The sequence below is a fragment of the Lutzomyia longipalpis genome, chromosome 1 (genome assembly GCF_024334085.1).
Source record: "Lutzomyia longipalpis isolate SR_M1_2022 chromosome 1, ASM2433408v1".
Lineage (NCBI taxonomy): Eukaryota > Metazoa > Arthropoda > Insecta > Diptera > Psychodidae > Lutzomyia > Lutzomyia longipalpis.
In genome coordinates this window covers 34676643-34699935 of record NC_074707.1, presented here as the reverse complement: position 1 = coordinate 34699935, position 23293 = coordinate 34676643, and the positions used below count along the sequence as shown (strand labels likewise).

At 33.5% G+C, this 23293-nt stretch overlaps 3 protein-coding genes across 5 annotated transcripts in view; all 3 read left to right on the top strand.

Moving 5' to 3' along the window:
- The window catches only part of LOC129786261 (transcription factor cwo), a 201588-nt gene that overhangs the window by 107824 nt on the left and 70471 nt on the right, over window positions 1-23293 (top strand). The gene's annotated exons all lie outside the window — the stretch shown is intronic.
- Window positions 1513-20378, top strand: LOC129786255 (uncharacterized). Of its 3 annotated transcripts, none has more exons than XM_055821145.1 (10): window positions 1513-1894; window positions 5601-6292; window positions 8923-9147; window positions 9506-9759; window positions 11131-11348; window positions 11544-11696; window positions 17458-17575; window positions 19016-19123; window positions 19216-19412; window positions 19528-20378. In XM_055821145.1, the coding sequence occupies exons 2-10, from the start codon at window positions 5800-5802 to the stop codon at window positions 19670-19672; spliced, it is 1911 nt and encodes a 636-aa protein (XP_055677120.1). In that variant the 5' UTR covers window positions 1513-1894; window positions 5601-5799; the 3' UTR covers window positions 19673-20378. The 3 variants fall into 3 exon arrangements, with proteins under 3 accessions (XP_055677120.1, XP_055677118.1, XP_055677119.1); XM_055821143.1 differs by having other exon boundaries at window positions 1513-1943; XM_055821144.1 differs by having other exon boundaries at window positions 1516-1989.
- Window positions 21666-22693, top strand: LOC129786281 (uncharacterized). The gene is made up of 3 exons (XM_055821180.1): window positions 21666-22195; window positions 22257-22438; window positions 22497-22693. Exons 1-3 carry the CDS (start codon window positions 21766-21768, stop codon window positions 22641-22643), a joined length of 759 nt encoding a protein of 252 aa, XP_055677155.1. The 5' UTR covers window positions 21666-21765; the 3' UTR covers window positions 22644-22693.

The following is a 23293-nucleotide window of genomic DNA, read 5'->3' as shown; positions in this document are numbered from 1 at the left end:
CTAAACGCCTGTTTGCAAAAGAATAGAATTATCATTGTTTTCACGACGCCGAGTGAGTGATGTGAGAGAATTAGATAATAAATATATTATTGAAACGAGTTCTTTCGACGACTATGTCTGTCTCAAATACTCATAAACGCTTTCGCCAAATAAAACAATTGAACTTCTGGGGCATGAATTGCTCGAGACCAACATTACACCTCGTTGGTGCTCTTCGCGGCATATTGAGCACCTTGTTGTCCATGACAGTGAATTGCATTTTTTTTGTGGAATAAATCAATGAGAAAAATTAATAATTTTTTTATTTACAATGTTATATAAAATTTGAAACTTTATTTAACATTTTTTTTAGATCTAAGTGCATTTTCGGTTAGCTGCAGAAGAAGATAATGCAAAAAATATTATTCTTCATCAATTTTTTTTTAATTTACACGTACAATCTATGATTTTACATGTATTATATATATAGCAATCTAGTTTTACACTAATGAGGTATTCTATTCTGAGGGATTTTTGTTTTTAATATTTCAAAGTACAATATCCAGCGATAGTACCTTTGATTTTTTGTGTAAAACTAATGTTTTAAACTAATCTCATCAATTAAAGTAATAAAAATTTATTTGAGATAAATATCAGTAAATAATTATTAATGATTTTTGAATTATATTCTTTTAGTTAGAAATTTTACTTTTTGTCTAAAAAATTTTACTATTTTTAAATAATAATCTTAACAATACCTAAAAATTTTATTAATTTTGCATTATGTTTTGCTTGCTGAATTTACTATAAACTTTAAAAAAAAGTTAAAGAAATTGTATAAAAATGTATAGATATTTTTAAAGTTGATGAGTACCTACCTATAAAACTGTGGAAGAATAATCTAAAATTAACATAAGAAATTGAAAAAATGGACTCTTTTCATTATTTAGTGATTTTCCCTGACTTTTTCTAAAATATTTTTTAAAAGTCAATGTATGGAAAAATTTCTTTTAGAACTAGAAGACTATTCAATCAATCAATTGGTTCAGCTGAAAACAAGGTATGTACATAGGTAATGAAATAAAAAAAATCGTTTTTTTATTCAGGTAAAAATTGAAGAATAAATAATAATCTTTCAAGAAGCGGCCAGGGAAATTTTTTGAGATTTTTTTTAATATAAGACAGTTAAAATATTAGCAGAGAAATAGAAATAAAGCAACTTGAAAGAAAAAAATAGATTTTTCTTATCAGAGCCCCTGATGAAGACACCTAGGACCATGAAAAAATATATTTTCAGTAATTTTTTATTTATAAATCTTATAATATTCAAGGATCAGAAAGATGATTGAGAAACATATTATCCCCATCCCTAAAACTTAAAAACAAAAATCATCCTAACCATGAAAACTTCAGCTTCACGATCAAGTATAAGTTAAAGAAAGGTTTTCTTGTAGATCGCGCGTTTCTCCGGTCTCCCAAAAGCCGCGATTCAATATAGTGATGTTGATAAAACTACAGTGGAGCTCAACATATGACTTCAGTTGTATTGTGGCTTCTCGTGTGGTAAGACGGTGCGTTGTGGTGCTAAATAAAAATTTTAACGAAAATTTCTCAAGAGATAGACACTGAGGCACGTGCTACATATACCGAGATCTAAAGTGAAAGAATTCTGAAACGGGTTAGATTGAGTGCAATTTTCCCTTCTACCGAGACAGAGTAGTGTGAAATTGTGATCTTAAACCGACTTTGCAATTGAGCCAATTTTTCGTGGTGGTAAAAGCTCGTTGGTGCCGCGGAATTTCTCCTGGACAATTGTGCAATGGTGCAACAGTGACCGAGAGAATCGTGAGTGGATTGCATTTAAAGTGGCTGGAGTTGATGTAATTCGTTTTGAGTGAGACTAAAAAAGAAAAAGGTGGGATTTCTTTTTTCTGTTACGGAGGAAGGAAGGAAGGAAGAAAGAGGTACGAAGACGCTTGGGAAGAGACATCGAAGAACCTGTTCTTAAAAGTATGAGACGTTGGCTTTATTTGAAAAGTAAATTCTTTCGCAATCCGGTCCATCGTGGAGTTTATGTATATACGGCAAAAGAAAGCTTTCTATTATACAATGCGACAATTCGGTCAAATGATCTCTTATATACACATTTGGCGACATTGACACCAAATTGAGAAAATGTTGCGCAGAGAGAAGAAAAAAAGATAAGCGCTCGGGTAATCTTGATCATCCACGTATTTAGAAGAAGAAAATAAAATAAAAAACTGGCCGCCGAACAAATTGCTTGATTGTTCTCCCATTGGCCACTCTGCCTAGCCCCAAAGAGAGTCTTTTATATGAAGGAAAGAAACGATCACGAAAGATCTCGACGAATGGTAAAAAAAATGGTATTTCGTGTCAAGTAGTTTTGGTTGAATTTCCATAAGATTGTTGACGGAAGTTGGATGAAAGAGAAGAGAACTCCAAAACGTTGTGCTGTATGAGAAAGTTGCCAAGCTTTTACTTTGATTTTTCAAGCAAATTGTTCTAATTTTTCCTGCCGTATCATCTTATTGTTTGGATTTCATTTTTAATCGGAAGGAAAAAAAAGTAAAATAATCATTTAAATCATTGTTTTCACCTCGTGAGGAAGGTATGTGTGTGTGATGGAAGATGACTCAATTGGATTCCCACGAAGTATTATTAAATTAGTAAAGAAAAAAAAACTTTTTCCTTACTGTTTGCTCTTGATTTCGATTTTTTTCTTTATTGTTACACCCACAAGATTTCATTTTATTGCACTCTGCATATCTTTCTGCAAAATGGCTCAATGAGAGTGTCTATGCTCCAAATTTCTCCCATATTCAAGATATCACTTTTCAACGCATCAATTTCCACCATCAATTTTTCTTTTATTGCTCGTTGCGGATTTCTTTTTCCCCCCGCGCGCGCGCGTACTTATAGAGACATTTTGTACACACATACACAAATAAAAATTTCCCATCATTATGTTCTAATCTTCAATGCCAATCATACATTTAATTCTATTACCTTTCGCTGTTCCTCTTCTTGTTGATGGGCAAATTGAGAGAAAAAAAGACTTTCATTTGAATATCATCTTTAGTAACTTGAAGAAAAAAAATACGCACACGATCTTCGGAAAATCTGTACATCTATGCGATTTTGTGCGTGCAATTTTGATTAGAAGAAGTGAATAAGGAGAAAAAGCAAAACAATAAAATCTGGAACAATCTCTCAATCCATCAATCTTTTAATTACTGCGTGACGCTTGTGAGCAACTCTCATTCATGCCCCCAAAAAGCTGAGAAAAAAAGATCGATCTCGCTTCGGGATTGCGCTCGCGCGCGATTTCCATTTGCTTAAGAAAAACTTATGCTCTATGAGTCGTATACAAAGCCACATTACTTCATTGACCACTTCCTCTATATTCTCCGGCTAATCGAAGATCCCAATTGAAAGCATCGAGACTTGCTACTTTGTCTTAATTTAAATCCAAGAGTCACTTCTTCCATCTCGGAACGCCTTACAAGGCACCACAGCAAAGGGGAAATGGCTCCACTATCCAACACTCTGATCATATCTCTATACAAGGAACACGTGAAACCTTGACCTCCTTTCATACTGATCTGCTTTACATAATATCTCACAGTCGCGTCTTCATCTTTTCTCTCTTCGAACATCTCCCTTATATATACATTTATTTAAAACCATGTTCAAACGGCGGAAGATTCTTTTACTCCACTTTTAACCATCCACATCATTTTACGAAAAAAAATATCCATCACAAAAAAAACATTAAAGGAATTTTCCCGCCATGAGAGAAGGCGGATTGGACCACCTGAAGCATGAGAAATCAAATACCAAGTCAAATAAATTCAATATCAAATTCAAACGTCTAATTTTACATTCAACGCGACGTAATTTCACCTTCCACGTGACTTTGACCGTTAAGATGTAACCAAATAATCATGACTTGATAATTAAGATCATTTCTCTGCACAACATATGTAGGCAGTAGCATGCGTATAAAATATTTCAGAGTTCCCAATGAGAAAACTTCGCGGCACAAATGTTTCTGTTTCATAATTGAAAACATCGCGCTTTATTGATCACTGAATATGGATGCGATCTCGTCTATATTCTCACTCATGATTATGACGATTTGTGTTAACGAGAAGTGCTAGATTTGAAATTAATTTGAATTTCCGTGTAGAAGAATATTTTGAAAGAAAAATTTCCTAATCCAAATTCCCGAAATATTGGTCAAAAATTGATTTTACAGAAACTTTTGCTACTTTAAATTTAAATATTTTTCTTAATCGAAAAATAGAAGGAGGTTAGAAAGTTTGAACGAGTAATAAGGAGAACTATTAAAATTCCAAAGATAAATATTTGCATTTTATATTTATATTTTCATTTAATTAAACTTGACTTGATAATATGTAAAATAATTGATATTAAAAACTTTAGAAAATAAACTTTTAATAGGCGACATATTTTAAATTTTCGGATCAATTTTTACTTAAAGTAAAAAAGTTATTTTTTTTATTATTTCTTTCTTATTCATTATGCAGTATTACTACAAAATGACTTCTACAGTGAATGATTTTTGCAGCTTTCTTATCATTTTTACTTTTTTTATTTAATCCCAAAAATAATTTAAACTATAACTTTGTTATACATAGACAACCTTTAAAATTTAATAAAAATATTTATCAAACATATAAAATTGAATTCTAGATAAAGAAAAATATCGTAAATACTTTTGTTTTCTTTGGTTTTACATTTACGTTAGTTCTTAAAGTTTTCTTAACTTTTTCGACTTTGAACTTATTTCTTATAGTACTTTTTTTCCAAAAATTAGCAATGATTCATTTTAGTAATTTTCTCAACTTGATGAAAGACCACTAAAAAGTTCTTGGGCTTCTCAACAAAGCCAATTAAGTCTATAAAGAAAATTAAACTTTTATAATTTTGTTCTATTTTCAAAAAAATAAACTCAACAAAGGACTATTAAAATTTATCAATTAGTCACCTTTCTAAGAACTTTATGATTTTGTTCTACATTTTATACTTATTGTTAGAACCGTAAGAATTAATAAAATAAGAATTTCCCAAAAGAACATTATAGTTCTGTAAGACACAAAATGACCCATTGAAATGATAAATATTTACGGTTTTTGTTGCAAAAGATGTATCTGAAAAAAATCTCACATGCATATGAAAAGCAATTTAAGTTGGAGAAAAGTTTTCACACCATTCAGTTTTTAAATGAAAAACTTTCAATTATCTCACGCATATATTTCTCATTTTAAATTCAACATCAGACACTTTGCTCTTTTCCTTACACCATCTTGTCAATTTGTCTCTGAAAATGTAATTTAGCATTTCTTTTGCATGGTCTCCACAATGGACTGAAATTAACTTCCAAATTTTACCTTTCTCGCGCCAATATGCGAATAAAGGAAGAATCTATGTATTTGTGCGTCATACAAATGAGACTTTTCCGCAAATTCCAATGGGTTGAAAAAAAAAGCGCGCGAATGCCATTTGAGAAGAAAGGCGAAAAAAGTACTACAATGAGAAGTAATGAGAGTTTATTGAAATTGTTGATGTTCCCACAGGGGTCGAGGTGGTAAGAGACGAAAACGCATGTTATGGAGCAGTGGCAAGGCCCAGCCACTTCATTGAGTGTCGCTGAATTGGGTTCAATCCGTGAATGAGGTGTGAGTCGCATCAGTGCGATCGCATAGTGTGTGAGACACCTCGAAAGGCAACCAACGTGGTCATTCAACACTCGCGCTCACCACAAGCATAGAAAATATGGTCAGTGGGACACAAGCCGGCTGCCTACTCTTGCTAGCCGCTGCACTCGTCTGCGCAGAGGAGAATCACTCAACGCGTGGAATTCCTCTCGTGACGTCACCGCTCAAGCTCTCCACCACAGAAGCATATCCGCGGTACGAGAAGGTACCCACCACCAAGTTGATCAAGATCACCGAAGACAGTAGTGCACTGAATAGCACGGGAAGGCCGGAAAGTGCTGGCAGGAGTATCCTACCGTCTGTTGGGAATGAACTGTGGGATGGTCTTCTCAGGGATTGCCTGAGGAAGCCCACCTTTAGTTGCTTCCAGAAGAATGTCTTTACATACCTCGATGGTGCCCTAGCTCTGGCCGATGTGAATGTCACCCAGAATTTCGTTTTTTTGCGGAATGGTGTCGACTATGAGCACATCAGCAAAGAGGCTAATGACCAGGAGGGAAGTGAAAATGAAATATCCGACACCGATGATGAGGAGGAGCCCCGATTGGCAGGTGAGTCAAAGATGAAACGTGCCCACCGTCGAAGAGAGCTGCAATCACATGAGTTATTCGTGCAAATCTCACAAGTTTTTTTCCCTACTGCACTTCTCAAGCACGATTATTCATCACTCATTGCAACTAAGCGTTTACATTTTAATTCACATTACTCTCATTAACTTGCGGGAAGATTTTCTAATTGTTCATGTGCACAATGGAAGCAAGAGTGTCAACGAATCAAATTAACTTCTGTGCCCCATTGATGATTATTTATATTACAGACTCTCGAGGAAATTACTTTTAATATTGCAATTGAGTTTTTGCTACTTCCTTTTTATTAATTTAAAATAAATTCTCTTTTTGATAAGAAAACGCCCACAGAATAATTTATATTAGCTATATAGAAAGCTCTGCTAATTTTTCGGGAGAGCTTTAAAAACGTTTCCCGATATAAAGTTCAAAATTTTCTCACAAATTGATAATTCTTCTTACAAGTATCGCGTACTGTGGAATATTTTCTCTCTCATTAAGAGGTAGTCCATCCACCATGACAATGTATGTCTTTAGGTGGGAGTACTCTGACACTGCTGGTCAGTACTCAACAATGCATGAAAATATATAGAACCTACCCATAACACCTCCGCATTGGCTTCTCATGCAGTTACTTGGCCGAAAATTACTTTCAAAGCACGTTTGTTTTGAAAATATTTATTTTAATAGTACAATTCATAATATTCTTTCGGCAGTGCTGAGCCAAATTAGCCATGCCGCTCACACCTACCGCAAGATTCCCTCTCGGATGTGTCGACTCAAAAAAATGGGTCATGAAATTATTCAGAGATCGCACGCTGGAAAACCATCAAAATGTGTAACTGTTTCACCTTGCTTAAGTGATATGCTCTCGACTTATATAAAATCCACAGAAGAATGCAAAATAAACAATTGTACAGAAAAAGGCAAGAGAATGTTCTCAGCGCGAAAAAAATAATTCGGGAAAAGTGCAGAAAAAAGAGCTTCAAAAAGTAGAACGAAGCAATAAAAACGTTTCTAATTAATTGATTACCCAAAAAAAAGATCTTCACGAATTGATCATAAAATAGTAACCAACTTGGTGGGCTCTTACTCATACTAAATTGCTTCTCAATTTCAAAATCAATTTGCTAAGTGGACAAAAAAATAAATCTCAAGTCACTACAAGATGTTTTTTTTACTAAACAAACACGCACTTCACTTTAAGATATCTGCCGAAATGAGAAGCTAATTAAAACTCTCTAAATAACTATTTGCACACAATTTATCAAAGTAGCTCATTAAGAAATGAGAAAACGTCTTTAAAAATTTTGAAGATTGATTCTCAAAAATATTTCTTTTTCCCAAAAATTTACAACGCGGTATTTCACCGTAAAAATCATTGAGAGAACTATCTGCGAAGAAATTACTCTTACTTCCAAAAGTAATAAATTCTCAGGTGGAAGATGAAAAACGCTATCGCTTCATCGACTTCCTGCAAACATTTTTTTATCGTTCAACTTTACGCTCAAGCTAATGCAATAAACCCACAATCCTCAAATTCATTCAGTTTTAATGCTCTTAAAAACATTCGAGGCGAGAGAATCAAATATGATTTATTAAAGTCAAGATTAGAGTTTTCCTATTAAAATGAAGAAAATAAATTTTGTTACTTCATTTGATGTGGCAGAAAAAGCTCATTTTTTGAATAGAATGACGGCCATTTATTTATTGCGATCTGAGAATTTAAAGACCAAAATTCTCCATAAAAATTTCCTATAATATTCTGGAGTTTGTGGAATTTTACCTATAAAAGTGCTAGTTTGCAATAAAAATTTAATACTATTTAAGAAATTCCGTTTATTTTTATGGAAATTACTGGGAAAATTTTTATAATTTCCCACACAATATATATACGGTTCACTGCACAATCCCAAAACAACATTATTATTATTTTTTTTTTTAATATGTTAGAACAAAAATCTTAGATTCTTAATCATAAATTTGAAGGAAGTTTGCGAGCATAAATTGAAATCTTGTTTAAATGTCAATATCGCGTTATTTCTTATCACATTTCAAGATGTTTGAATTTCTTATTACGTGTAAAAGACATCAAACCACTTTCTTGCGATTAATCCAAAACTTGTTTCCTTATATGACATGAAATGTTACTTCAAATTATTTAATCAATTAATTCTTAGACGTGAATCTATTTTCTATGAAGAAATTTTAAATGTAGTCCACCAATCTTTAAAACAGTTATCATTCCCTTAGCTCATTTTCATTTGCATTAATTTATTTAATTTACACAATTTACAGAAAAAATACATAAATAGGCCATTTGAATTAGAGAAAAAATTAAAAATAAGTTTTCTTCACGATTAAATTGTTTGTAAAAGAAATTCAAAGTATAAAGGAAATTTTCATAAAAAGAAATTTATTTTTGTCGTTATGAAAACAATGTGTTATTTATATTATTCACCAAAAAGTAACAGCTCTCTGTTTATAAATAAGTAAAATTTTTTTAAAGCAGTTAAGCCTATTTAAACGATAAATCCACCCACTTGCGCGTGGGCCATTAGCGCGGCTTTCTGTGCTTTTAAGACTTTTTAACAATATTGTGACACATTTTGCAGAATCGCCAATTGAGGAGGTAACAAATGCTCTGTACGGGAAGGGAGTGAAATTCGTAATGACGCACGACGTGCAGGTGAAATTGCCGGGAATTTTCTTCGATGGAGCCACATTGAAAATTTCCCCACGATCTTTCGAGGGAAATGGTGCCCTCGTGAAGTTGGAGCTGCTTCCTCGAACTGAACTCGAGCCAAGAGAGACCGGTCGGATATTCTTCAAGCATATAAGTGAGTTTTCTCGTGGTGATGTATACGTTAATTATGTGATGAAAATCACCGTTCTTACCCACTCCGAGACGTTACTTAACAATAAAACATTCGCTTCTGTGTAAAAATTACAAAGAGATGACCATTTAGACGCTCACCGGACTTTTCTAAGCGCAAGAATTATGACTTTCAGTGTTCACACTAATTCATTTACTACAGACAACTTCACCAATTGGTTGCCTCACGGGGAGAAATTGCACCAACACTTTATATACCTACAATTCTTATGAAATAATGACCCATGTGGTGTCCAGGTGGAAATGAGTCTTTTCACCTTTCACGCATCAATTCTCTTTTCGTGGTGATTTTTTTCTTGCAGAAAAACATCTGAAAAACAAACTTCTACTGGGCCTATTGGCTGTGATACTAATCATAAAGTTGATAAAGATCAAAATCTTCTGGCTCCTGCCCTTGTTTGTTGGCGTCACAACAGCTAAGAAGTTGGTACTGAAGTTCCTGCTTTTCCTCTTCCCTGCACTCTCACATATCTTCAAGCTCTGCTCTTGGTACCATCACACCTATCACCAGACCAAATTCCACCATCATCAGCATCACATCAATCATCTTCACACGGTGAGTACCGTACCTTTGTTTTTTCGCCCCCCAAAATAGCTTTAGGGTGTCAACTTGAGATGAATTGAGGGAGACGCGTGCGCACCTTATTTGCCATCCAAATGAGATAGAAAATCTCACCTGCGTGATGAAAGAAAGCATGCAAGACCCAATTGCAGGTGCGACAAAAAGGGCTGCTCAAAAGTTCATGCACATGAGTGACAAAAAGCACGCATACCGCAGAGATTGATGAGAAGACCTAGATGTGTGGTGCAATAAAAGTGAAAGAAATTGTGGTTTTGTTGGGCTTAAAAGCTAAATTTAATTATGATTTCTTGCAAATGGGTGCTTCAGACAATAAATCAAAAGTTCTTCAATAAAACCAATCCAAACGCCCATCACGATTGGGGAGGAGATCACGAAAATTTCCCATGAGTGATTGAGTGATAGATGTAGGCATTGAGACCAAAAGGCCGAAAAAATTACCCCGAGCCATGGTCTGTGTATGTATGTATGTGTGTGTTGAAGAGGGCTGTGATAGGAGATAAGCATTGCCCTAGCGGTGCTTATCATGCATGGGCATTCTCTCGTAAGCCACAGAGCTGAGAGGTGCTGAGATGCTGAAAAAGGGTTGACTATCACAGTCACTCTAACTATTTGTGAGTATACTATTTTTCATTGACTAAATAGATGAAATGAAAAGAATAGAAATTACCTACAAGCCCATGACAAGTACACCTTAATCTCACGCTTGTTACAATACATCTGTCACAAGATGTAAGAATTTCAATTAGTTTAATTGGAAAAGAGGCTCAAGAGTAATTCTCAAATTTCTGCAAAAGTCTAAAAAAAATTCTATTTTATGGGAATTTTGTTTAAATTGAGAGATGTTTGTCTGTAAGAAAAATAGATTTTCTTTTATTTTATTTTCTAAAAGAATTGGTTAAAAATAGAAAGATGCTTTTGTAGATAATTACTAAAAGCTTTTTAACCAAAGAAAACTCTGAGGAAAAATCTTAAATTAAGTATAGAATTCCTGTAATTAGGAGTTACAGCCTATCGATTAAAAAACAATTTTATATTAATTGAAAAAAAAAAACCCAAGAATAAAGAAAAACATTAATGGATTTTATTCAATAGTAATATCAGTGATCTCTTCATAGAACAACATGGGACAAAAAAATCTAAAATTCAGAATTTTTTTTTCTTTCATGCATAAATTGCTCAAATGGGAGCTTTTTTGCCAAACGTCAAGATTGTGATTTTTTGGCAATTTGAGTGGAAAGACAGGTTCACCTTTCTCTCGCTGCGTGAGATCTCTACTCCAGAATTCTCACTCCTCCCTGTCTTCCTCTCACTAATCTCACTGTATTTATCTGGGTTACTCAACAGGTGATTCCGCCATGGGCATATGAGCATGAACAGCATCATGGTCCGCCACATGGTCATGAGCATCATGGTCCAGTTTATCACCATGGGGCAGGTCCTGAATTAATCTACACAAAACCACCTGCAGGACATCCCTCGGACTACCTCTATGGGGGTGTATCAAGCCATAGCTTCCAAAGCGACTGGGACATTACAGGACCAGCTGTGGGCGGAGGAGCAGAGTAAGTAGCCCACAAGCACCAATCCTACAATATCTTCCCCCAATTAAGGAATTTTGAAACCCTTTTAGCCCTTTTAGCAGTATAAGAAAATTTATTTTTCAGATTTATTTTCCCGTAAATTAGGTCAGTTACCTATATAGTAATTTATTTGTTTTTTTGTGCATCTCCCATCAAAACCACAATCCAAAAAATTAGGTACTTTAGTGATAGAAATTCACACGTTGGCACGTTTAAACCCAAGTTAGATGATGCAAATGAAATCAGTTCTTGGGGTCTCGGATCCACTGTATCACCACCAATCCAACACAGTAGTCAACGCACAAATCCCCTTCTGCAAGAACCAATCAGGTATGTTAAATCACAAATCTGCATCAAATGTGTTTTTTTTTACATCTTTTCAAATTAAGTGCCACAAAAGAGATGAATTCTGTGAATAAGTCAGTGTGGTTGGAGGTAAAAGCAAAAGAATCACGCAGTAAAGTGAGCATAATAAATTCGAATGACTTCATTGCCATGGATTTAAAATCAATGCGAGACCACAAATTAATTCTATGGCTAACTGACACAGAAATCAAAATTTGATATCCTCCTTTTTGCCAGATAAATTCCCATCATTTGAATCATGCAGTGAAATTTCTCTAAAAATATTTCTCCAGAGAAATAAGAATGCAAATTTTTTTTTTCGTCAAAACAACGTCTGCGTCACACCCTTCTGGAGAAGAATGTACACGCGAGTTGTTTGAGATCAAAAGTAGAATCCGGCCATAACACTTTCTTTGCTTTAATATTCAAATTACAAATTCTTTCTTATGCTAATTCTTATTGCTATTTGTTTAGACAATTGTTTACACTGACTTAATCACATCTACATATTTTTATTCACTCTGAGGCTAGGCCAGTAACGATCTTCCAGAGATATAACCAATTGGTTGTTTGATGCAATTTATGCCCCTTATATACAGTACAGTGTCGAGAAATTATTCTCATGGAATTTTTAGGTTGATTTTTTAGTCGCGTTTTTATCCATAAATTTATGTTGCTGTTTTAACTAAACTTTCGTCTTAAAAATAAAGCTTAAATAAATTAAATCTTTGCTATATAAGACATAGTATTACAAAGAAGGGCGAAAGTGCCCAAATCGTTTCGGCCCTTCCTCATTTGAGGGGAAGGTAGATGGCGCATGAGCTCTTTTTAAGGAAATTCGGGGGTAAGTGAAATGCAAGGAGGACCTTCCTCCCATTCACAAGATCATTTGCTTTCGAGCGCTCATGGTGATCACTTGAAGGGTCGCATGAGCTGAGCGTTTTTTCTATATGGACTTTTTTCTATATGAACTTTTTTTTGTACCTACTTTGAGTGGGTTGCAGAAGAGGTGCACAAAAAAGGGTTGAAGGAAGAAGAAATGCACGGAGCTGAGTTCAGCTTTTACAACATTTTTTGGTTGTACATGAGTGGGAATGAACAGACATACATTTTCTTTCCCTTTTGCACAATGAGATCTTCCAAAGTCTCGAAGAGCACAAATTTTGTCTTTTCGAGCAAAATTCTGCCTCAAACACGCTGGCTCATTCGACACGAGCTGATATTGTTACTAATGAATTAAAAATACTCGATATAAACTTTTATTTATTTTAAAAAAAAAAATAAAAATCAAAAATTTTCTTCTACAGGCGAATAAATATATTGTAGTGAAAATATTATATGTAAGTTTTGAAAAAAAAAGTTTTTGTAAAAAATATTAATTCAAAAAATGAAATTGAATTGATTAAAATAAGATAATTAATCAATATTTGGCCACACCAGAATAATAGAAATTTTTCTTTTAAAAAATAATAGAATAAAATAAATTCTATTTTCTATTCTATGAACACAACTTTTTATAATTTTCAGCGATGTTTCGGCATTGTTGTATGACAACATGTCCTCTGCAAATCATATCATAATCATGTTGTATGAATGTCATACAACATGTCATATGACATTCATACAACATGATTATGATATGATTTGCAGAGGACATGTTGTCATACAACATGTCATATGACATTCATACAACATGATTATGATATGATTTGCAGAGGACATGTTATCATACAACATGTCATATGACATTCATACAATGTCATACAACATGTCATATGAATGTCATACAACATGATTATGATATGATTTGCAGAGGACATGTTATCATACAACATGTCATATGACATTCATACAATGTCATACAACATGTCATATGAATGTCATACAACATGATTATGATTATGATTTGCAGAGGACATGTTGTCATACAACATGTCATATGACATTCATACAACATGATTATGATATGATTTGCAGAGGACATGTTATCATACAACATGTCATATGACATTCATACAATGTCATACAACATGTCATATGAATGTCATACAACATGATTATGATTATGATTTGCAGAGGACATGTTGTCATACAACATGTCATATGACATTCATACAACATGATTATGATATGATTTGCAGAGGACATGTTATCATACAACATGTCATATGACATTCATACAACATGTCATATGACATTCATACAATGTCATACAACATGATTATGATTATGATTTGCAGAGGACATGTTATCATACAACATGTCATATGACATTCATACAATGTCATACAACATGTCATATGAATGTCATACAACCTGATTATGATTATGATTTGCAGAGGACATGTTGTCATACAACATGTCATATGACATTCATACAACATGATTATGATATGATTTGCAGAGGACATGTTATCATACAACATGTCATATGACATTCATACAACATGTCATATGACATTCATACAATGTCATACAACATGATTATGATTATGATTTGCAGAGGACATGTTGTCATACAACATGTCATATGAATGTCATACAACATGTCATATGACATTCATACAACATGTCATATGAATGTCATACAACATGATTATGATTATGATTTGCGGAGGACATGTTGTCATACAACATGTCATATGACATTCATACAACATGTCATATGACATTCATACAACATGATTATGATATGATTTGCAGAGGACATGTTATCATACAACATGACATTCATATGACATGTTGTATGAATGTCATATGACATTCATACAATGTCATACAACATGATTATGATTATGATTTGCAGAGGACATGTTGTCATACAACATGTCATATGAATGTAATACAACATGTCATATGAATGTCATACAACATGTCATATGACATTCATACAACATGTCATATGAATGTCATACAACATGATTATGATTATGATTTGCAGAGGACATGTTGTCATACAACATGTCATATGACATTCATACAACATGTCATATGACATTCATACAACATGATTATGATATGATTTGCAGAGGACATGTTATCATACAACATGACATTCATATGACATGTTGTATGAATGTCATATGACATTCATACAATGTCATACAACATGATTATAATTATGATTTGCAGAGGACATGTTGTCATACAACATGTCATATGAATGTAATACAACATGTCATATGAATGTCATACAACATGTCATATGACATTCATACAACATGTCATATGAATGTCATACAACATGATTATGATTATGATTTGCAGAGGACATGTTGTCATACAACATGTCATATGACATTCATACAACATGATTATGATATGATTTGCAGAGGACATGTTATCATACAACATGTCATATGACATTCATACAACATGTCATATGACATTCATACAATGTCATACAACATGATTATGATTATGATTTGCAGAGGACATGTTGTCATACAACATGTCATATGAATGTCATACAACATGTCATATGACATTCATACAATGTCATACAACATGATTATGATTATGATTTGCAGAGGACATGTTGTCATACAACATGTCATATGAATGTAATACAACATGTCATATGAATGTCATACAACATGTCATATGACATTCATACAACATGTCATATGAATGTCATACAACATGATTATGATTATGATTTGCAGAGGACATGTTGTCATACAACATGTCATATGACATTCATACAACATGTCATATGACATTCATACAACATGATTATGATATGATTTGCAGAGGACATGTTATCATACAACATGACATTCATATGACATGTTGTATGAATGTCATATGACATTCATACAATGTCATACAACATGATTATAATTATGATTTGCAGAGGACATGTTGTCATACAACATGTCATATGAATGTAATACAACATGTCATATGAATGTCATACAACATGTCATATGACATTCATACAACATGTCATATGAATGTCATACAACATGATTATGATTATGATTTGCAGAGGACATGTTGTCATACAACATGTCATATGACATTCATACAACATGTCATATGACATTCATACAACATGATTATGATATGATTTGCAGAGGACATGTTATCATACAACATGACATTCATATGACATGTTGTATGAATGTCATATGACATGTTGTATGATAACATGTCCTCTGCAAATCATATCATAATCATGTTGTATGAATGTCATATGACATGTTGTATGACATTCATACAACATGATTATGATATGATTTGCAGAGGACATGTTGTCATACAACAATGCCGAAACATCGCTGAAAATTATAAAAAGTTGTGTTCATAGAATAGAAAATAGAATTTATTTTATTCTATTATTTTTTAAAAGAAAAATTTCTATTATTCTGGTGTGGCCAAATATTGATTAATTATCTTATTTTAATCAATTCAATTTCATTTTTTGAATTAATATTTTTTACAAAAACTTTTTTTTTCAAAACTTACATATAATATTTTCACTACAATATATTTATTCGCCTGTAGAAGAAAATTTTTGATTTTTATTTTTTTTTTAAATAAATAAAAGTTTATATCGAGTATTTTTAATTCATTAGTAACAATATCAGCTCGTGTCGAATGAGCCAGCGTGTTTGAGGCAGAATTTTGCTCGAAAAGACAAAATTTGTGCTCTTCGAGACTTTGGAAGATCTCATTGTGCAAAAGGGAAAGAAAATGTATGTCTGTTCATTCCCACTCATGTACAACCAAAAAATGTTGTAAAAGCTGAACTCAGCTCCGTGCATTTCTTCTTCCTTCAACCCTTTTTTGTGCACCTCTTCTGCAACCCACTCAAAGTAGGTACAAAAAAAAGTTCATATAGAAAAAAGTCCATATAGAAAAAACGCTCAGCTCATGCGACCCTTCAAGTGATCACCATGAGCGCTCGAAAGCAAATGATCTTGTGAATGGAAGGAAAGTCCTCCTTGCATTTCACTTACCCCCGAATTTGCAGCAGTCCGCGCGCCATCTACGTTCCCCTCAAAAGAGGAAGGTACGGAACTCTTGGATTTTTTCATCCCTTCAGAGGTTGTATTACTATATAAAATCCTTATACAATGATTAAATTTTAATAAATAACAAATTTTTGAATTTATCGGATACGTCTAACATACCAAGAAAAGAAGTAGAAAGCTTAGAGAAAATGAATTTAATTGTCTTTAAAGCAAATGAGCTTTAGATTAAACTTTGCATTTTGTATTTATTTCATTACATCAAAGAAAATAGAATAAAATTTAGATATTTTGGATCAGTACTCGTTATTAGTAATTAAAGCCTAATCTTATGGTTGTCATTAATCCTAATCAATTTTCTCAAGACATTCTGCAAAAAAGCCTTTAAATAACATTAAAATACAAGCAAAAAAAATAGAAAGGTCTCAAAAACTTATTTTCAATATTACTTAATTTATTAAAATCGAGCAAGCGGTTTGATTGAGACAAGTATTCAAAACGAACTCATAAAAGAACAATTATTTTCTTATCTTAATTTATTTTCTTAAAAAAGTTTTCTAATCTTTATTTTACAAAAAAAAAGTTCTTTTACACAAAAGACAAATGTCGCTTTCACGTGTGAAATAATGAAAAGTGAAAATAATTTCATGAGACTGTACTGTATAGACGCACCGTAGTATTGACAGAAGTATCATTACTCTGCAATATTTACTGCATATGAGTTTTTCATTCAAGAATGAGTATTAAATTTTTCTTAACCACTCTCTCAGGAATTTTACACCCAGGATGCCAGTATATCCGGCGCCAGTTTACATCCCAAAACGAGGCCAGACAGCATCAATAATTGCAGCGCAGTACAGCCCCAATACTGCTGCCGATGCACAACTGGTAAATATTTTATTCTCCAGGCGAATTAAGCATTTTTTTGTTTGTAGTATTAGAGTTGGTTTTTCATCCCAAAGGGAATCTCGAATACAAAGTCTTGTTTGCACTACTTTTTCTTCTTTTGTGCATCTTCAACATGCTGCTGTAGGGTGTACAACACGCAATAGAAAGTAAAGTTATCAATTTGAGTAAATTGCGAGCAAAAATCTACACGCTCCTCCCGCGCCTCAATGAGCTGGCTGTTTAAGAAAAATGATTTGATTGCGAAAGATTTTTTCATTTTAAATGATTTTGTCCATTTGAGTGTAAATTTCACGTGAGATCCACATTTCTACATGTCCATTGCACCAAGTCGGCCATCATTTGCATGATTAGTCTGTCAGTGGGTCTCTTCTTGTAATTTTTCCACCCCACCCGTGGTAAAGTTCATGAAATTTTATGTACAAACATCCGGAAATTTCATCTCATTAACACTTTTTTTCCAACCGGCCACATTCGAGAGTCGGGAGACGCATTGGTTGTAGCAGATGCGATCTTCTAATGCGCGAGGAATATTTGCACATGAGAGATGGTACAATGTATACGACAAAAATTACTCACTAATCTTGTGTGACAGTGAAAATTCAGTGAAATCATCAATGAGACTGCGTAAAAGTGGTCATTTTTTTTTACAAAAGTTAAAAATTTCTACCACAAATCACTGTTTGTCTCGCTCATTCAGAATAATTAGAGATTGGGCGTAAGTTTCTTCACCTTGGTGCGATCATCATAACATCTTCGCAACTTCCACTCTCAATGTATGTCTCGACCCACATTTCTCTCTCGATTGACTCTTTTAATTCCATTTGATGCCCCATGATTCAGGCATTTGTTCTATACCAGAAGAAGCAAATATGTTTATAAGAAGAATGCCCATTTTCCCGCCACATATGCAAAAATATCTGAATTTGATAAATTGCAGCGTTGGCAACTCAATTGTGACCCTATATGGTTTTGTGCAAATCAATTGTTCTTACAAATGCGCCTCGAGCCAAGATCACGGCCAAGGTTACGATTTGCAAACCACGAATACCCCCATTGATGTATGAATTTTGCACTCTTTTTCATCACATAAATTATGACCTAGCTAGAGCCATTGCACAAACACAGTATTCCCCTCAATTGCCGAACAATCAATCCCTAAAGAGAGATGTCAAGAAGTGCAATGTAAAGACAAAAAGAAGAAGGTGCATGAAGAAGAATTGTAGGTAAATTGATTTGTGGTTTTCACCTTTTTACTATCTATTCGATTAACCACATTATGCTCAACTAACTTTGTTCCTATCAAACAAATAATGCATCAAATTAATCTCCCGGCAAATTACCAAGCAACAGTACTTTGTATGCGCGCATCTTTTTCCCCTGATTACCTTCTTTTTATTTGTGTCCGTCCAATTTTCGCAGATCCGTGAGGCACAGCGCCAGGAAGCTCTTCGAATTCAGGCTGAACAAAAACTCATAGCGGATCAACAGAAGATCCTCCATCAGCAACCGTTTGTTCAAGATCCCCAGGTAATTGAGGCATTTGATAAATCGTCAGTCCTTAGCATAAGAACTCTTTGGGTTTTTATTTGACATTTTTCTCAAATTGTTACCGTTTGTAGCATCAACAGAATATCTTGCGGAACGCAACGGGTCTTGGTGATCCCTTCTACGGACCCATAGTGCAGCGAATTGATCGAATATTCCAGCAAATGGGGGTCGTTGAGGAGGGATGCAAGGAGAGACTGGTTTGCAGTATGTACAAGAATCCAGCAAGGTTTAGTCCTCATAGCAATTTCATCTCGGCAGAGTTGAGCAGGTAAGTTGGAATTAACTAAAAAATGCAAAAGAATTACAAAATTGAATTTTGCATTTTCTCACCACTTTAAAATTTAATTAAACAATTTTTCTAATTATAATTTTCTTCTTTATAGGGATACGCATGAACTTCAGAAGCCAACATCCACAAATCCAGCTGTTATACGATTTTACAAATACGTCCAAGCTGCCAGAGAAGGACAGGATCAAGGAGATTGCATAAGAACCTACCCACAGTGCCCTATCAACACTGAAAGATAGACATTATGATTAAGTTTAAAAATTCATCTAAATTCTTTTTGCTCTCAGAATGAAATTTTTTTGTAAATATAATTTTAATTATTTTCTCATTTAATTGTAAAATAAGCTTTAGTTTGACATAATTTATATTTTTTTTAAAAGACATTTTTGTACATAAAAGAGTAATTTAATGATAGGTCCAAGTTGGGAGAATAGAAGGTTGTATCACCATTCTTTAATATATCCCCAAAGATATTTATTTTTTTTTTTTCGATAAGATGTGGGTCACATTGGTTACAATGGTGTTTAGGTTTGAATTAAATTTAATTGTTAACTATAGATTTATTTATTTATTTGTTTATTTATTGGGTAGAGAGATTAGAATAAGTTTGTAAAATTGTTTTAGAGGGATTCTAGTGCATTAAATTAATATATCTCTCAGCAGAGAAATGAGGAAAAAAAGAAATCTAAACTAGAAGGTGATAGATTGATTTTTAACCATAAGTAATTGACTTCCAGTGAGGGTAACGAGTCATTTATTTAATACATTAGATGAATTAGACAGTGCTAAAGTAGACATTTTAACTTATTTTGTAAAGTGTTGGGTATTTATTTTGTAGGTGTATAAAATTGAGATATTTATTGACGTACATAACTTGTCATGTCTGTAAATCAGGCATTTGAAATGACTTGTGAAAGTAATAAAACTTTTTTTTATATTGGAAAATGTTTTTCAATCAATTACACCATGATAAAGATAATCTGGAACACACAGTCTTGATCTAAATTTAATGCGGATCATAATTGATACAAAGAACAATTAATTCAACAACGAAAAAATCTTGACAGCCGAAAATCAATTCCAGTTGCCATGACTTTGATTAATAACTTCATAATGACACAGAATGGAGAAATTGTACTTACACAGAGAATTTAAGAAGGTATGTACATAGCAAATAATACTGGAAATCATGTAAGTTAAGTCAAAATTGAAATCTAATCCATTTATTGCCTAGGGCCTTCAACAAGAGCATTACACATGTTCAAAAAAAAATGCCCAAAGAAATTTTATCAAGAAGCTCAAGAAGCTCATTTAAGACATTTTTCTTTCTTTTTCACTTTCACCAACATTCTTTTAAAAGCAGAATGGGCCTAAAAAGTTTCGAAACAACAAACAGACTCATGTTTAGAAGATTTCTTTAAAAATAATGAATTTTGAAAGAATAATTCTTTAGGTTCGTTCTTCTAAAAACTTTTTAAATTATTTTCATGATAAATTGATTTTTATTTGAAGAAAAGATAAAATTTTCTGAGATTTTCCTTTGAAAAATTTTGATGATTTTTTATAAAAAAAAAGTCGATAAAACTCTTTTTTTCACAAATTTTTAACTTACCGTAAGTGGAGGCGCATGGTGAAACTTGGCGTCTCCATATTCATTTCTGAGTATTTTTTGATAAACCATGGAAACGTTAAGCAATCATTTATAAACTTTAATTAAGGACCGAAGAATATGTAAAATAAAATATAATTTTTTTAACCAAATATTGTGTTTTTAATATAATTTTATAATTTTCGTTGATTCAAACTAAAAGATAAAATAATCCAAATTTTATTTAAAAAAAAAAAGACCAAGACTTTTTTCATCAGTCCCTACGAAATTCCGGGTTGAAATCAAGTCAAATGGATGCCTTCATGTGTCCACTCTATAACAAATTTGCATACTAAATATGTATTTAAGAAGAAGATAAGAAATAAAATTTAAACAAACAAATAATTACAATGAGCCAAAGACACATGCTGGATGCATTGGGATGCTTGGCACGTTTAGCCTGATTTTCCTCTTTGAGCCAATGAGTCCGTTGGATTCTAATTTCACATTCTTCAGACGCAGGCACTTTCCTCTCTCACTCTCAAAACTACGACAACTTGGTGACTTCCACCGACTGTCCACCATCGAAATTTTCCCTCCCAAGGCGCGTATAAAACCATACATCAATGGAATTTAATAAATAAATCGTTTGTGAAGCTCCATCGATCAACAAGCCACACGGACACGGGGCCAGAATATATTCAGTGCATCCTAGAGGAGTTGTTTAAGTCACCGCCCAAGAAGATGCTGAAATCCATTGTGGTCGCACTCCTTGTCTGCGGCATTGCGGTGAGCGCAGCCGAAGAATCTGCGGCGGATGTTGTGCGAGATATTTACCGGAGTTGCCTCAGTGAATGGTCGACGGAGTGTGTAAAGCCAAAATCGTTGTCTTGGCTTAAAGAAGTGGCAGAGAAAGATGTGATTCGTCTCACAGATGAACTTTCTTTCGTGCGCACCGCGGAGGCTGAGAAAGACGACGAAGGAAAAGCCCTGCCGCGCTCAATTAGAGCTTTCGACAAGATCGATGAATTCCTCTCAACACACTCACTCCGCATTGAACCGCCGAAGATTCTGCAAGATAAATCTGTGCGAAAACTCATCCCAAAGTCACTCCTCAAGGGTGGTATGGCTGAACCCCTTCAGGTGCCTCTCTCCGAAGGAAATATCGCTGAAGGTGCTCTATTGGAAATTCTCGCATTGCCAATAAGTTTTCTCACAATTGGTATCTTTTGCAGGTCGTGGCTTTGTGAAGAAAGTCATGATTCCCTTCCTGCTTGGGCTCAAGATTAAAACATTCGGCTTAGTCCCACTTGCCCTGGCGCTCATTGCTCTCAAGACGTGGAAAGCCATGACTCTTGGACTCCTCTCACTCGTTGTGGCTGGTGCAATTGTGATCTTCCGGTTAGCAAAACCAAAGGTAAGATTTTTCTTTAATTAATTTTTGGAAAAATTTTATTTTTTTTCTTGTTTTTCAGGTCGTAAATTATGAAGTAGTTCACTATCCTCATCATCATCATATTGAACATCATGTGGATCATCCCCATCATGTGCACTTTGACCCTCCCCAAGGCTGGAGCCGCCAAATGGATGCCCAGGAAATGGCCTATTCTAGCTATCTGTAGCATAAAATTTTGTTTTTACAAAATAAATAAATTATTTATTGTGTAAAAAATATGTTTTTATTTTTAATGAAGAGGCACAAAACTTTGGAAAAAAAATATTTCCTTGTTTTAAAATTTTTTTCCTCCCTTCAAAGAAAGCTAATTGAATAAAAGGTGTTTGGCAAATTCTTATTATTTATTTATTTTTTGATAATTAATTTAATTTATTTTTTTGAGACTTATTAAATCTTAACATTACGATAAATTAATCAAAGCCATGTTTTAAAAGATTTTATTTTTGTAAAATAACCGAAAATTCAAAAGAATTACCAGAGTATTCTCTTCCGAGAGTTTACTCTTCCCTTTATCTTCCCTCAAGAAAATCTTGAAAAATAATCCGTTTAAAATATACCTATTCAAAAGAAATATTTTAGATCAAATCCTACCTATCTTATCTTGGAAATTTAGTTGATGGTTAATAATTCCTGAAAATTCAAAGCTCAGGAAATAATAATTTATTTAGCTCAATGAATATTAATTAAGGCTATAAAAGACAGTTACGTATAAAAATCTAAGATTTTTAAAATAGGATCATTTTTTATCAAAACTTTCCTTTCTAATAAATGTTCTGTAAATTCTATTACAAAAGGAAAATGGTTTTTCCGGTTTTT

Bases quoted from the DNA above. Each gene is read 5' to 3' on its own strand.
- LOC129786281 (XM_055821180.1), top strand. From the start codon at position 21,766: ATGCTGAAATCCATTGTGGTCGCACTCCTTGTCTGCGGCATTGCGGTG. The intron at 22,196-22,256 runs GTGCTCTATTGG...TATCTTTTGCAG, and splicing joins CGAAGGAAATATCGCTGAAG to GTCGTGGCTTTGTGAAGAAA. The intron at 22,439-22,496 runs GTAAGATTTTTC...CTTGTTTTTCAG, and splicing joins TCCGGTTAGCAAAACCAAAG to GTCGTAAATTATGAAGTAGT.
- LOC129786255 (XM_055821145.1), top strand. From the start codon at position 5,800: ATGGTCAGTGGGACACAAGCCGGCTGCCTACTCTTGCTAGCCGCTGCA. The intron at 11,697-17,457 runs GTATGTTAAATC...CCACTCTCTCAG, and splicing joins CTTCTGCAAGAACCAATCAG to GAATTTTACACCCAGGATGC. The intron at 19,413-19,527 runs GTAAGTTGGAAT...TCTTCTTTATAG, and splicing joins ATCTCGGCAGAGTTGAGCAG to GGATACGCATGAACTTCAGA.